The sequence below is a fragment of the Aphelocoma coerulescens genome, chromosome 2, assembly GCF_041296385.1.
Source record: "Aphelocoma coerulescens isolate FSJ_1873_10779 chromosome 2, UR_Acoe_1.0, whole genome shotgun sequence".
NCBI classification, from domain to species: domain Eukaryota; kingdom Metazoa; phylum Chordata; class Aves; order Passeriformes; family Corvidae; genus Aphelocoma; species Aphelocoma coerulescens.
Window position 1 is genome coordinate 150,318,136 of NC_091015.1, and position 13,930 is coordinate 150,332,065.

A 13,930-nucleotide genomic window follows, 5' to 3' on the forward strand; every position below is an offset into this window, starting at 1 on the left:
CTGTTTTGCCTGTTGGGTAGCATTGCTGTCCTCTGATCGATCCATAGATCTTAGGTTTTGGATGAGGAGAATTCATGTTTTGATGGTCATAGTGTGTATGCACACTGAGACCACAGGACTGTCAGATGGCTTAAATTAGGCCTTCTGGGCCTCTGTTAAATGCCAGAAAGACCGATATTGTCCTGGGACTGCAGCACTGAGGAGTTACAGGTTTCCAGATTATTGCATTGGGTCAAAGATTAGGTCACTAGCATCTGTGAATGCAGTGTGAGGCAGCAGAGTGGGTTGTGTGTGCAACTGCAGCCTGGCTGGAGCCTGTAATCAGCCTGGTGACTGCTTACACTTGGAGCTGTTTTCAGGTTTTCTGTCTAATTCTGTTCTCCTGGAACAGGACCCAATACAGCACCTTCCCTAGCTTGGCCTGTACCCGACAGCTCAGCGGGGATGGGGTATTTTTTTATACTTTTCTACAGTAAAACACACGTTTGACATTTCTATCATGCTTTACTGAACTTGTGATTATAAAGGTCATTTACAATAAAGCAATTAAATAAACAATAAGTTAAAACACAATACATTTATACATAGTATTTCAAAGGGCTCAAAAGACTATCGGGTTCCAATACATAAAGACTTTAAAACAACATTAAGAGCCAAAGTGTATCCACGCCTATACTTATCATTGTAACAAGTGTTAAGACTTCCAACAATGTACATTTTTGGTTACAGTCCCTGTATATGCACAAGACCAGTGAAATGCTCAAGCAATTGCACAATTGAGAAGAGCACTACACAAGACAGGCACAAACGATGTGCTGGAAGCTGCCTGGGGAATAGGGGTTTTACTTCTAAATTGAATTGACACTTGGGACAACAAATGGAAAGCGCTAGCATGCTTTCTGGAGCACAGGTGTGATACCCTAAGGGAAGGTTAGTGCTGCCTAGAGAAATACCCCACCCTTCTCCGGCCATTTGTTCCCTCATGCATCTTGCACTATCCTTGAGCCAGTGCAAAGTGCTGTACATTTGCTCAGTGAACCATCCAGGGAGAGTGACTGAGCTTAATCCTAGCTCAGCAGTGGAACGTGAAAGAGCACTAGGCTCGAATTCCTGATTTCCCTGGTCATGTTCACTGTGCAGATGCACTGGGACCAGAAAGTCACCAGCCCAGGGGAGGGACATGGTGCCTGCAAGCAGGAGGACTACTTCTGTAAGCAGCAGTACTGTTAAAAACACCAGTTAAAAACATCTTGTGGAAGTACAAGGTTCAGCTTTTTTTTTTTTTATTTTAAAACAAGGAACATGTTTTTGAACTGATTTATAGTGCAAATCAAATAGTCAAAAGCAAATGATGGACTCTGCCAGAATATACATTAACCTTTTATGATGTATCTCATCCCTCTTTCTCTCTGCCTCAGCCAGTTGGTGCCCAGGGGCAGAGTAGACTTTAAGTTTTGATATTGAAGGGTGTCTGGCGTAAGGAGTGCAGGGCCACCAGGCAGCAACCACGAAGCAATGCTCCAATATTGTAAATAGGATCTGTTCCTCCTCTCTGAGTACTCAAAGCCCACACAATAGTTGGTACAACAGGGGCTGCTACAGCCAGAAGATCCCCGAGGAGACTGCTGCTCCAGTATCTCCTCTTTATTCCTGTATTGACATACTCAAACGCTTCATCATCATGAGTTTCTGTAAAATCAAGTTCTTTCATGAAACGGTTTTCATTAATGCCGTGCTCCACCCTCCTGCATGGAGACTCCATAGGAGACAAAAGGATGGCAGAATTAGGATCACTTGGAGTTAAGTCCACTATGATACCAGAATCACTGAAGCTTCCAAGAGAAAATTCACTCAATTCCTTCAGAGAAGAAGGTGGGCTTAGAGGACAGGTGTCTTGAGCCCTGAAGATGTTTTGAATGAGTTGCTCCACATCTAAGCTATATGGCACCACATCAGTCTGGATGGCCTGTTCTGCTGTCATGTTGTTGCTTTTCTCTTCCTCCTGGCAGTAAGTTAGTTTTCCATCCAGAATGATTTCAAGCATCTCTTTATTTACAGCAGCACTGAAGGGAGCTGGATCACTCAACTCAGAGGTTGTGGTGGTCAAACTCTCTCCAGGTGAGTCAGTCCCGTTAGCTCTGTCCTCACTAAGAAGCAGCTCACTGTCTGCCACCTCCTCCAGACCTTGGTCCTCTGTGATGGGGCTGTCTGGCATGGTGGCACACAATGCTAATAGCTTCCCCTTTGAATCGCTCATGTATTCCAGGCACTGCTCATCCCTCACAGAGTGGCTCTGAGCCATCTCCATGCTCTGCAGCAAGGATTCCAGTTTCTTGTTTTGAATGTTTATGTCTATGAAATATTTCTGAATTTTTTTGTCTTTCTCAGCCAAGCTGTTTTTCATACTTTCAATAACCTGCTTGAGTTGTTTAATTTCGCTTCTTGCTTCCTTTAAGGCCAGCTCTGCCTCCACACGATTGCACTCTTCTTCAATCCAGTCTTCCCTCATCCGTCCCAGCTGAGCTTTAAGCTCTTCTATTTCTGTTTCCCTGTAGCAAAATAAAAATGTTGTAACACTTCTGCTGACTGATCAGTTAAAGTCAATGTGAGGCCCCACCACAGGGTGATGGCTCTGCTGCTGAGATGCTCCAAGAAGGAAGCAAATTTCTCCAGGTGCCATTTGTGGCCACCTCTGAGAGAGCCAAGACATGCCAGCTGATTGCTAATGGGAGTCACCGACCTCCCCACAAAACCAGCAGCCTTGTGGGCTGTGCCATGATCCTGGACAATCTAAGGCACAAGTGGTGACCTTTAGGTCAGGCCTAACCAGTGCAGTGCTTAAAATCTCCCCTACTTCCTCGCCCTGGAGGAAATGGGAAACAGCTGCCCGGATGCATCCCCAGTGCCTGCCAGCAGCTTGTCATGTACAGCCAGAGCCAATGGTGGCCTCAGACAGCCAGGGAGCTCAGGTCTGCAGGCACACGCTCAGCGAACTCTTCCCAGCAGGGAGCCAGAGGCTGCTGCAGGCACATGTGGAGCAAGTGGGGAGAGGGGACTCCTATGTCAGTTCCAGCCCTCGCAGATGCAGAGGCAGAGCATGGGACTCCTGAAACTCTGTCTTGGGCTCCATTCAAACAGCCCTTTGTGCCCCCTTGGGTTGTCTGTGCTGGACAGCCAGCTCTCAACATGCAGTTTCAGTAAAAGAGATGACATCTGTTGCTGTGTAATGCACATTGTCACTTCTTTGCTCAGCATCCATACAAAGGGCTATTGTGAAAAAATCAGTATATAAGCAACAAAAACACAAATAGGCACAGTAAGTAGTTTGGGTATGAACTTTTCTTTCACTGGGGAGAAGGGGAACATTTGCAGTCCTACTTCACTGAGAGATGTAGAATAGGACACTAAGGTATCACATGCTGGCAGGTAGAAATTGTTCTATGTATAAAAGGTCTCAATCTAAATCAGACTCATAAAAAGTTGTCCTTTTAAAGTATTCTATTGTGAAAGTTCCAAAAAGGAAAAAGAGACATATTTATAAATAAACTCCTTGTTTTGCATCCTCTTAGTATACTCTGAAACCTGAAATACTGAAAACAACCTAATCAGACTGATCATATTTCAAATTTCTTAATGGACACTTTACTGATCAAGAAATGAGTAAAAAGTTCAGGATTTCCAACCCTAAATGTTCCCAAATATATTTTTCTGACTGATTTCTGAAGTGAAGTTTACCTTTCTTTAAGTTTGCTCTCAGATTCTTTCAGCTTGGTTTTCAAATGCCGTACTGCCACTTCTTTCTGCTGCAGAGGAGTCAAGTACTGCTCTGGATTTTGTGGCTTAATGCTGTGATTGTCACCACAAGAATTGTATCTCCCTGATCGCCTGAAAAAAACCAAAACAAACCATCACATAACATCACTGTTACAGTTATTAAGTCCTGGCAGAATGAAAAACATCCCACTGACTGATAAATGCAAAGCTTGACTCATCTGGGGTTCCTTGGTGTCCACATAAGTTACACCCCCTAGCAAATCAAAGTACTTGAGGAAACAGCTGATTTGTAGCTATAGTGCAAAATTTACTATTTACTGTACTTGGCTTCAGTGTCATTACATCAAATGAGGCTTTTAACTTTAAAATAATTAGCCATCCCCTCACCCAAACGGCTGGTGTACCCAAGAGCAGGCAGGGCAAGGGCACCCATCTACAGACACAGCCAGGTGAGGCAGCACAAGGACTGAGTTCAGCTCCACACAGCAGTTATAAAGCTGAGCACACTGAAATCTACACTCATCCTGTCTAGCTTTGGGTGTGTTTCTTTCATGCTTGGCTGTTAAGCTGTCTGGGACAGAGGGCAACAGCAGCAGCATGGTGGCTATTTCTTCTCTGCAACATGTGTCACATGCTCTGGCAGGTATCCATGCTCTTTCCTGTACAGGAAACTGCAATCCTTAGGGAGGTGCCTAAGGCTAGGCGGGGTGAATTTTTGCCCAAGTGTATCATGCTTCCTACACTAGCCCAGCCAACTCTCTTCAAAGTGCAAAGAACCCCACAACAAATGAACCAGTAAATCCTCATGAGAACTGATGGCATGAAAATGCATGAAGTAGCCTGTCTTGGAGTGAAAACCACCTGCCAATGGCTTTGATTTAAAGTAAACTTGAATTTTACAGTGCTGAAACAATAAAGCTTTTACATGGTATGGAGCACCTTGTTGACTGTCAAGCCACCTATACAAGGCATCACAGCTATGGTGAGGAGCAACATGACCTGCTGATCCCACACTACAGTGCAGAGAGGGTATCTGTACCCAACACTGGCAGGCTGAAACACAGACTTGCCTCATCACTGGACTGCTGTCACTTCCTTTGTATGAGCCTGAGTTGCTGCTGCTGGCTGAAGAAGCCCTGTAACTCTGATGGATGTTAGCAGGACTCAGATGGTTTTTGCACAGTGTTGACAAAGTTTCCTTTCCATGGGAAGCAGGTGGACTGGCTCCAGACTTGTAGGATAAGGATCCATTATTCCGACCATAAGGGCCACGACTGGAGAAGAACCAAAATGGTGAAAGCATTATTCTCATCACACAACCCATTATGTGTCTTATTTTACACATGAAGTTCTTTAAACAATAAAAAAACCAGAGATAACTGTGAGTGGCTGGAAAGATATAAAATTCTGACATGATCAGCCACTGCATGTTCTTTCACTGACAGGGGGCTCTCAGTCTGAATTACATGATCTAAGGACATCTCAGCCATTTTGCATTTCTCCATGGACAGCACAGTTCCCAGTGACTCCATCAGATCATCCCCGTTCCCTGAATCTTTGACTCCGTTAGGCAATGAGAGGCCTGCGGTCTGGACTAACGCCAAAAGAACCACACTCCAGCTTTCCCTGGCCAGGCCTGCAGAGCGGTGCCTGTGCATGCAGGGCTGCTGTAAGACTGCTTTCATGCTCCTCGGCAAGCAGACTGAGGGATCACAGTGTGCAGTGAAAACAGATGTTGTTTGGGCCACTGTTCTTTTCTGCCTTTGGCATACTGGGTGCTTCATCTGTCATGGTCAGCTATTCATTCACTTAGATGTAGTTTGAATCCCATGGGGAGCAGGCTGAAATAGTATTAAAAGAGACAAAGGAATGCACAATCTTTTTTTCTTCCAGTTTTTCTCATACATATCTACCTTTCTTTTCCCATTCTTTATTAAAGAATCTGTTAACTGTGTGTGCTTGAAAGCAATTGGTATCCTCCCTGCCTGACAGCTGCCCAAGGGCTGGAGTGCTCTGAGGACAGCTTCTCCGGGTGTGTCCCTCTCCTGCTCACTTGGTTTGTCATCCTGCACTACTATTCTGCTACCTTCATTCTCCCATGGAAGTTGTTCTTCTAAATGGTAATGAAAGGACAGGTTTAAAAAAACAAACAAAAAATACCCCCTGCCCCCCCAAAAATTATCAGAAAAAGGCAAACTCAGCCAGCAAAAAAGAAGGCTTGAATATAAAAATTCAAATACCACAGAACTATGAAGCAACATCTCTTCTTTAAATTGTTTCACTTGGTTTTTTCCCTTCTCTGCAAACGGAACAGTTTATAAGGAACAGATGGCTGAGTGGCTGCTGTGAACCTTCATCACACTGCTGCGGTTTGGGTGATTTTATAATTATTTTACAATGAAGTACAGGACTGTGGTTTGTGACACCACTGAAGTGTTTCACAGCGAGTAAAGTCAAGCAGTTAAAAGAGCAGTTAAAAAATACTGCAAAGGAGATATCTCTTTCCACTTTGTACAGCGTATCATCAACTCTGGTGTGCGGCAGAACTTCCACAGACTGTGCTTAACATAGCAGTGCATCTGAAGAAGCCTTATTACAGAGGACTTCTGTCCAACGAAGTATGTCAGTATGCTCTAGTTTAAAGTTATATTAAAAGGCACAGTAGTACATGAAATGATACAGAATCTTACTGAAAGTAAGGTGATTTTAGGGCTTCATATTACACTTAATACCATTTTTTCTCGCAGCCAGTAATTTGCTGGATGTAATCTAGAGGGAACTTAAGTAGTGTTTATTTTCCTAACAGTCTCATGATACAGATAGGAAAGCACTCTGAAAGCCTCACTGATGATCTCTGTGTGCTGGGGCACCTTCCAGACGCCTGTGTGACTCAAGCACACGGGTATCCTGCTGCCGGTCCCAGCCTGCCTGCCAGCTCTTCCACAAAGGGCAGGAAACCAGTCCTGTCAATTTGAACTCCTTCCTCCTGCTCCACAAAATGTAACCAGCAGGGATTGCGTGGGCAGAACGCAACGTGCGCTGCTCCATCCCAATGCCCCTGTATTCGCAAGCTGTCTGAATTTGCATTTACATATGACAGGGAGAAATCTTACAGAAATCTTCCATTAAAAGTTCATTTAGACAGATGACTGTGATATGATTTTTTTTTTTAAACTGCATTTAGCTGTAGTTACATGAAGGTTGGGCAAGGGTATTTCAGAAAAAAAAATCCAGCATCAAAGGCAATATTGTCTACTTCTTCCACCAAAAAGTAAGATCATGATCTGGAAAGGTGTAAGCCAAGCTGACAATTTATGAGAGAAATAAAACAGTGTTAAGACCAAAAGGTTTAACTGGTTAGAAATACTGCTGTTAACTAACATACACCCAGCTCTCTCCACTCCAGCCAATGCCTTTTCTGCCTTACCTGTTTTTATCTCCCATACTTGCCATGAATAAACAAAAAGCCCCATCAGTTGGCTGATCTGGCATACTGGCAATTTTTGTGCACTGAATACAGCATTTCATTCTTTCTTACATTGCAGTTCTCACCAGTGTGCTACCCAAAAGTCTTGTGTTAACCCAACTGTTTTAAAATGCAAGACCTTACACAGTAGCCTATCTTTGCACTAGCAATATTCAGGAAAAATTACTTTGCTTACTTGCGAGAAAAAGAAGATCTCTTGCTTCCAGCAGCCGACATATGGACTTCAGGTGCTGAAATACTGCCTGTGCTGCTTGAAGAGCTAAAATCGGCTTCACTGCCTGGAAAGGAAAAGGAAAGAGTGAAAACATGATGGAAATTTTAACTCAAAGATTGTTTTCAAAATAACAGTGAATCACAAGCATCCTTCCTTTGTCTGTTCTGGGTGAATTTCAGAAGTTGCTTGGATTTTCAAACATCCCTGAGGACAAGAGCTGGATTTGTTCCAGATTTTCAACATTTCTTCAGAACTGGCACTTCAACAAGAGCAGAAAAAAACCATTTGGACACAAAACCCTCACACTAAGCCATTTTAGGTCTCAGACAGGAACACTTGTGACAACCTGTTTGCTCTCTCACAGCCATGGATACATGAATAAGGCTGCTTACACAGCTCCTTCAGGAGCATGGTGATTACAAACACACCATTGTAACTGGATATTTCTCATGCTTTAAACCATACAGAAACACTGCTCACTGCTTCTGTTTTCTGAGATGACATAAATGTGCATGTATAGAGGTATAAACCTGTTCAGGCTAACGGAATATCTATATATGCATGTACACACATATGCAGGTTTTCATGTGGTGCAGAAGCATAGTGAGGCAGTTCTAATAACCTTAAAATAATCCAATAATCACATGTAGGTCTCAAGTGCTTCTCAGGTACCAAGTCACCTGTCTGATTACTGATTTTCTATGGATCACAGCTTTTATTTCACAAGCTCTGGCATATACAAGGAAAACTGCTCTCATTTTGCTAAGGTCAATAGTAGATAGATGTACTAATAAAGTCTTATCGTCTGGAAAAAAACCACACCAAAGCTATAATTTTTTCCCCATCTGTCACTCCAATAGCAAATGTCCTAAGCCTTACCCAGGTCTCATGCTGTAGAGCCACAGTAATGAATGGTGACCTTGGCTGAGGGGATGGAAATAACTCTCCAACATCCTTTAAGCAGCTGACCAGGGGGAGCATGTCTCACCTGGGAATTTCTGGATGCTGTCCCATAGATAGACATCCCCAGCCAGCAGTTGCAAACTTGCTATTTTTGCTATCTTTTCCACACAGAGGAGATGCAGCTGCAGCTACCATCATCCCCACTGTGGCAGATAGACCTTCTAGTCCTCAATCTCTCTTATATTCTTCACAGAGCTGATGGTGAAGGGCGCATCTTGCACCCCGAATACCTGAGACTGGGAAAAGGCTTTGTCAGAGCCTGGCTTCAGAGCCTTAAAGAGGCTGATCCAGCAACCATTCTTACCATCTGGCAACACTTAGCAACTAGCCCTAGGATAAGGTGTGATTTGATTTAACCCAATGCTTTCCCTACCTCATGATGTCTGAGACCAGCCCCCATTTCTCTGTGCCTCTGCATCAGCCCATCCCAGGATATTCCTCAGCCCAGTATCACAGTGCTCAGATACAAAGCTTAGCTCTTCAAAAGGGGATCCCAGGGACCCAGCTCTAGCACTCTAACCAGCTCCATACCCAGTACAACACCCCTGATAGTCATACCCAAGCCACCACAGCCATAACCAGATCAGAGCTGCATGCGAATTTGCAAGGGGAGGGAAGGAAAGCAGCAAAGCCACTTGGTTTTGCAGAGTATTTATATCATGTTTACAGATGTAAATGTGAGTGACCCTCTCCTTGGGGAAGCAAAATGATAATGGGACATGATGTTCGAAGATGCAACAGTTTTCCTGATAAAAAAACATCCCCATCTACAAGACTAATGTACACTCCAAATCATCTCTTGGAATCACACTACATCCAAAACTACTTTTCTAAACAAGACCCAAACAGGTAAACATGTCACACAGATGTCATACCTCTGGTGTTCGGGTCCCCAAAACATTCCTGTGCTTGCAAGACACCAGCAGCTTCCCCAAGGCAAGTCCTGGCTGTGGCGCAGAGAGCAGGAGCCCTAGCCAATCACCTCTGGGTAAGTAGATCACATCATAATCAGATCTCGCTATCGAAAGCATTGCAGAGCAGCAAGGCTTAACAATTGCCTCTCCCTGACCTGCCTGGCTTGGAGCACCAAGAGCTGCAGAGCTGGGCACTGCTGGTAAGAGCCAGCGGAGCCTCAAAACACAACCACACCATCAGCAGAACTTTCTGCAAGACTGAACTGCATCTGAGACCTGGAACTGTGTCTGCAAAGCATGAACTAACCTTCCTGGCCCCAGTTCTAATAACAGCTACACACAAGCTTAACACTTAGCACAGGAGACTACTTATGTTTAAAATTAGGCATGTAGCTATTTATAGGATCTTTGAGAACATTTTATAAGTTAAAGGGGTCACTGCTAGTAATGGTTCCAAGTGTATAAGTGATGTTCAAGCCAGTATTGTGTGTAGCAGAGCTTGACAGCAATGTTATTAGGAAACTTTAAAAAAACATCTTCTCCAATTTGGTAGACATCTCTGAGCAAAATAACATGGCATCTATCCATAAACTATCCATTGCAACATATTCTCCTGGGTAGGCGTGACTTCTGTCTTACAAATATCTAAACAAAACATGAAACTCCTTGTCTAGCAGCAGTGCAGGCAGGAGCTGAACACGACTTCTCATTCTCCTAATGCCATTCTCCAGTCTGACAGCTCCCTAAGGACACCTGTTGACTATTTTTATCATTGTGACTATGTGAAGACAAAAGCTCACACGTTAGACCCAGAAGAGCCCATTAATTTAGTGTTTACTGTGAAAGAGACTGACCCCGCATTCCTTTGTCCTAACTGGCCGTAACACTTGTTTAGTTCCAATAGAGACCTTCCTTTTAAAAGGACTGTCTTACTAACCCCTCCCTGAAAAAGACGCTACACGTTGAGTCACCAGTGTCAGCAGTGTATCATTTGGAGTTCACTCATCCATATTCTTCCACGCTGCAGCCGTCAGTGTCCCAGCCCACGGAGCCAGCCCGGTGTCCAGGCTGGGGAGCCCCGTCCCTCGCCCCGCCTGGCAGCGGGCTGCGAGCAGCAGCACGCCCACGCCACGGGAGCAGAGCTCTGCACTGCTTTGTGCAATGGGAGGAACAGCACAAGGATGGCCAGAGAAGTACTGTCACATTTTCCAGGGTTGCTCCTTGCCGGGAATGGGTATCTGAGAAGCAAGAGTGAAATCCTGCAGAGCCCAGTGCTGTCCCTGCACTTCAGCGCCCGATGGGCTGCGGCACCGAGCGGAGAGCGCTCTGCAGGCAGCATCACGCTCTGTGTGCTGCCTTCCGCCTCCTTGCTGCCCTGGCAGCGTCGCGACAGTCACTGAGCTCGGCTGGCACGGAGGGAGGAGAAGGGAGCCCGTGCCAGCTGCCGTGCGGCCCGGGCAGAGGCACTCAGGGCGACTGCCCACGGCCCGGGCAGAGGCACCCAGGGCGACTGCCCACGGCCCGGCACACGCGTGTGGCATCTGCCACCACAGCTCCGGCCGCTCACGCCGTCCTGTCCCGGCACGGGAATCAACCGGGAAACTCTTAGGAATGTCTCGAGGGCAGGTTTCCCATCCTGCATAAGACGCAGTCAAAGGTCTCGGGGCGGGATGGAGGAGCGGGAGAAGGAGCTGCCTGTGCGGGGCCCGTACGCCTCCCGCCGCCACTGCTGCGTGCCTGTCCCAGCGGCGCAGGGAGCGTGGACAAGCCCCACCTTCAACTCCACCCTCCGCACTGCCTCAGCCACAGGGCAAGGACCACAGCAGTGCAGTGACTGTGTCACACATGCTGCACTCACACCTCTTACAGGTAGAACAGATCAGGTACATTGGGCCTACCAGGACAGTATGCAAGCACAGAATACCATGTCACGTATGTATTTATATGTATACCGAGATAGTATTTACCTTCCTTACACAAGGTCACACAATAACCCCACATGCACTCCTGCAGGATGGCGTCCCAGACTGTGATTTCCAGCCATTAGAGATGTGTGGATACTTTGTTGCACGGTCTTCTGGTCTCAGTCTTAAAAATTCTGATGGCATTTTAGCATTTAATTTTTTTCCTTCTGTAAGAAAAAAGCTCAGACTTTCCTGTTTGCCTTTTATTGCCCATTTGCTACTAAAATAGTAAGATTAAAATAAGGCAAAAAAGAAAAAGTTCAAGCAATATCTGTGACAGGTACATTGATAGGTCAGCCGCAGCAGAACTGGATTCCCAAAACTCAGGATTTATTTGGTTTATTAAAATTTAGTCTTTTTGTGCACATCTTTCCTATTTCAAACTTCTCCACTGCTTCACAGCTGCCAAAGTACATAAACCACAGAGCTTAGCTATCTTCTGGCTTCATAAACATGACCTCTTTATATGTATATCAGTCTTGAAGTAGGTTTTGCATATAGCCAGTGAAACAGAGCTGTAAATAAAACAGTGCTGACAGAAACAGCTTGTCCTCAAAATGTAAAGCACTTAAATTGCTGAGCTTTCTTGCCTTCAAAAGCACTCTGTTATACAGCAAGGAGACCAAAATATGCATACATATTAACCACTTTGGTGCAGCTACTAGAGGAGTAAGTGGCATGCTGTCTCCCTAGATAGCTTGATTTAGAGACCCCAGGGGTAGAGCTTGGATCTGACTGTGTGAAAAAATATCCAGCAAAGTCATTAGAAGCAGCTGGAAAAGTAGAGAGAATTCAGTTGTAATGCCCACTAACGAAAGGACCTGTATTTTTAAGAGATTTGGTTCAATTTATCTTGAGAGCTTTAACTCAGCTACATCTCTAGCTCCAATATTTAACAGCATAAGCAGTGTATTTCCAGGACGCAGTAATGCTGCTTTTATTTTTCTAATTAATAGGGGGTTGTTCCTGGAAGATAAGATTTTGTACACCACAAACAACCTAGGAAAGAAAACTACACTGCTTGCATACACTGAAAAATGTGAAAAAAAAGTAACTTGCAAAAAAGCATTTCAGGCTTTTCTTCAGATAACACCCTTAAAAAATGACCCATTTTGAAGGCAAAGCCTCCTAGTGGGAAATGTACTGAATTCACAGCATCAAGACCATAGATGACAGTGGGTTTTGGTTCCAGTCCCTGGCCTCTGACTTAACTACTTATTTGACTTAGGATTATTGTATGAGAGACTCTTATTTTGAACTTAATTATTATATTTCACACTGAACAGTAACTGGGTAAAAGCAGAAGCAACCCTGAGAGTAAGGAACAGGTCACAGCTCTCCTCCATGTGGACTGCTGTCATCTTTGGGTGACAGAAGCTGCTCCCACATGCTCTGTGTCTCACTCTCTCCACTATAATGAGGTCTAACATCAGGGGAGGAAGCCGAGGATGCCCAGTAGGTTGCATTGGTTCAGAAACTCTTAGGAGAAGTGTAGATTGGAGCTCCTTTGGTCTAAAGAGGGCACCCAGACTCAGACCTTTTCCTCAAGCTCCAACTACTCAGCCGTGACACAGCATAGAGTGGTAGCACTAGCACTGGCCATATTTCAGAGGGATGAAACCTGCTGGATGCCTGCACTCACAGAGGCATCTGGCTCTGGTATGGAGGTTCACAGTGAATCCGGGGCATGCACGTGGGCACACTCAGGACTACCGGCAGGTGACTAAGCCTGGGAGACCGGTACTTCTCTCTGGCATCTCCTGTGGGTGTGCCTGGCTCTCTGCTGTGAATCTTGGATTTTGGTACCTAACCAGCCCTCTGGTTTTATATGAGGTATAGTCATTGAGCTCGGGTTTGTGAGCTGTGCTCCATGAATAATGGCAAGAAGCTGGGTACAGCAGTGTCGGGCATAGTCAATCCTAAGAGTACCAACAGGCATCCCTTCCCCGTCCCACTGCACCAGCCAATGAATGAAGCCATCATTCCCCAGTCTTGGGTGGACATCCACCCAACTGCTCGACAGTTCTCCCTCACCAGGCAGGTCTGTGGCCACATTTCAGCTGGCTGCATGGCCCAGTGACAGCTGGGGACTTGGGCAGCTGACAGAGACGCAGTCAGAGGGGATGTGGAGCAAAACTTTGGGTGTGGGTCTCCATGAATTGTTCAAACGTGTTGGGCAAGAAGATTCTAGCTCAAAACCAGACAGATTTTAGGAAGGACTGCAACACAGATCCTGCTTCCCCGTGTTTGGATCTAAATGTGATTTTACAAATGATTATTTATCTTGATTTTTGCTCATTTTTCTTGCTTGTTCTTTTTACTTTGAAAGAAGGATTGTTATCAAATAATTAATCTCATTAAGCAGTTTTCTGATCTAAGTACTACCGTTTTAGCAGTAATCTGAACTGCACTAATGCAAATTATAAGCATTGCAGATCTCAACATGAATACATAATGTGACTTATGTATTCTGTGAAACCACAATCAATCAAGCTCTTCTCTCAAAACACAGTCACTACAAACTAATTACTGACATTGGCTGAGAGCCATCATGCATATTCTGCATATCACTATGATCTGGGCTTGTGTTTTTCTTAATTGTTTCTAATTCACT

General features: G+C 44.9%; 1 protein-coding gene across 5 annotated transcripts in view; it reads right to left on the reverse strand.

Moving 5' to 3' along the window:
• Positions 1-475: 475 nt before the first annotated feature.
• The window catches only part of SYBU (syntabulin), a 39,976-nt gene continuing 26,521 nt past the window's right edge, over positions 476-13,930 (reverse strand). For all 5 annotated transcript variants that reach the window (XM_069006034.1, XM_069006037.1, XM_069006035.1 and 2 more), the window contains 4 exons: positions 7,437-7,539; positions 4,845-5,048; positions 3,736-3,885; positions 476-2,549 (listed from right to left, as the gene is read on the reverse strand). In XM_069006034.1, the coding sequence (XP_068862135.1) occupies positions 1,448-2,549; positions 3,736-3,885; positions 4,845-5,048; positions 7,437-7,539 (1,559 nt within the window). In that variant the 3' untranslated portion in view covers positions 476-1,447. The remainder of the gene's footprint in view (positions 2,550-3,735; positions 3,886-4,844; positions 5,049-7,436; positions 7,540-13,930) is intronic.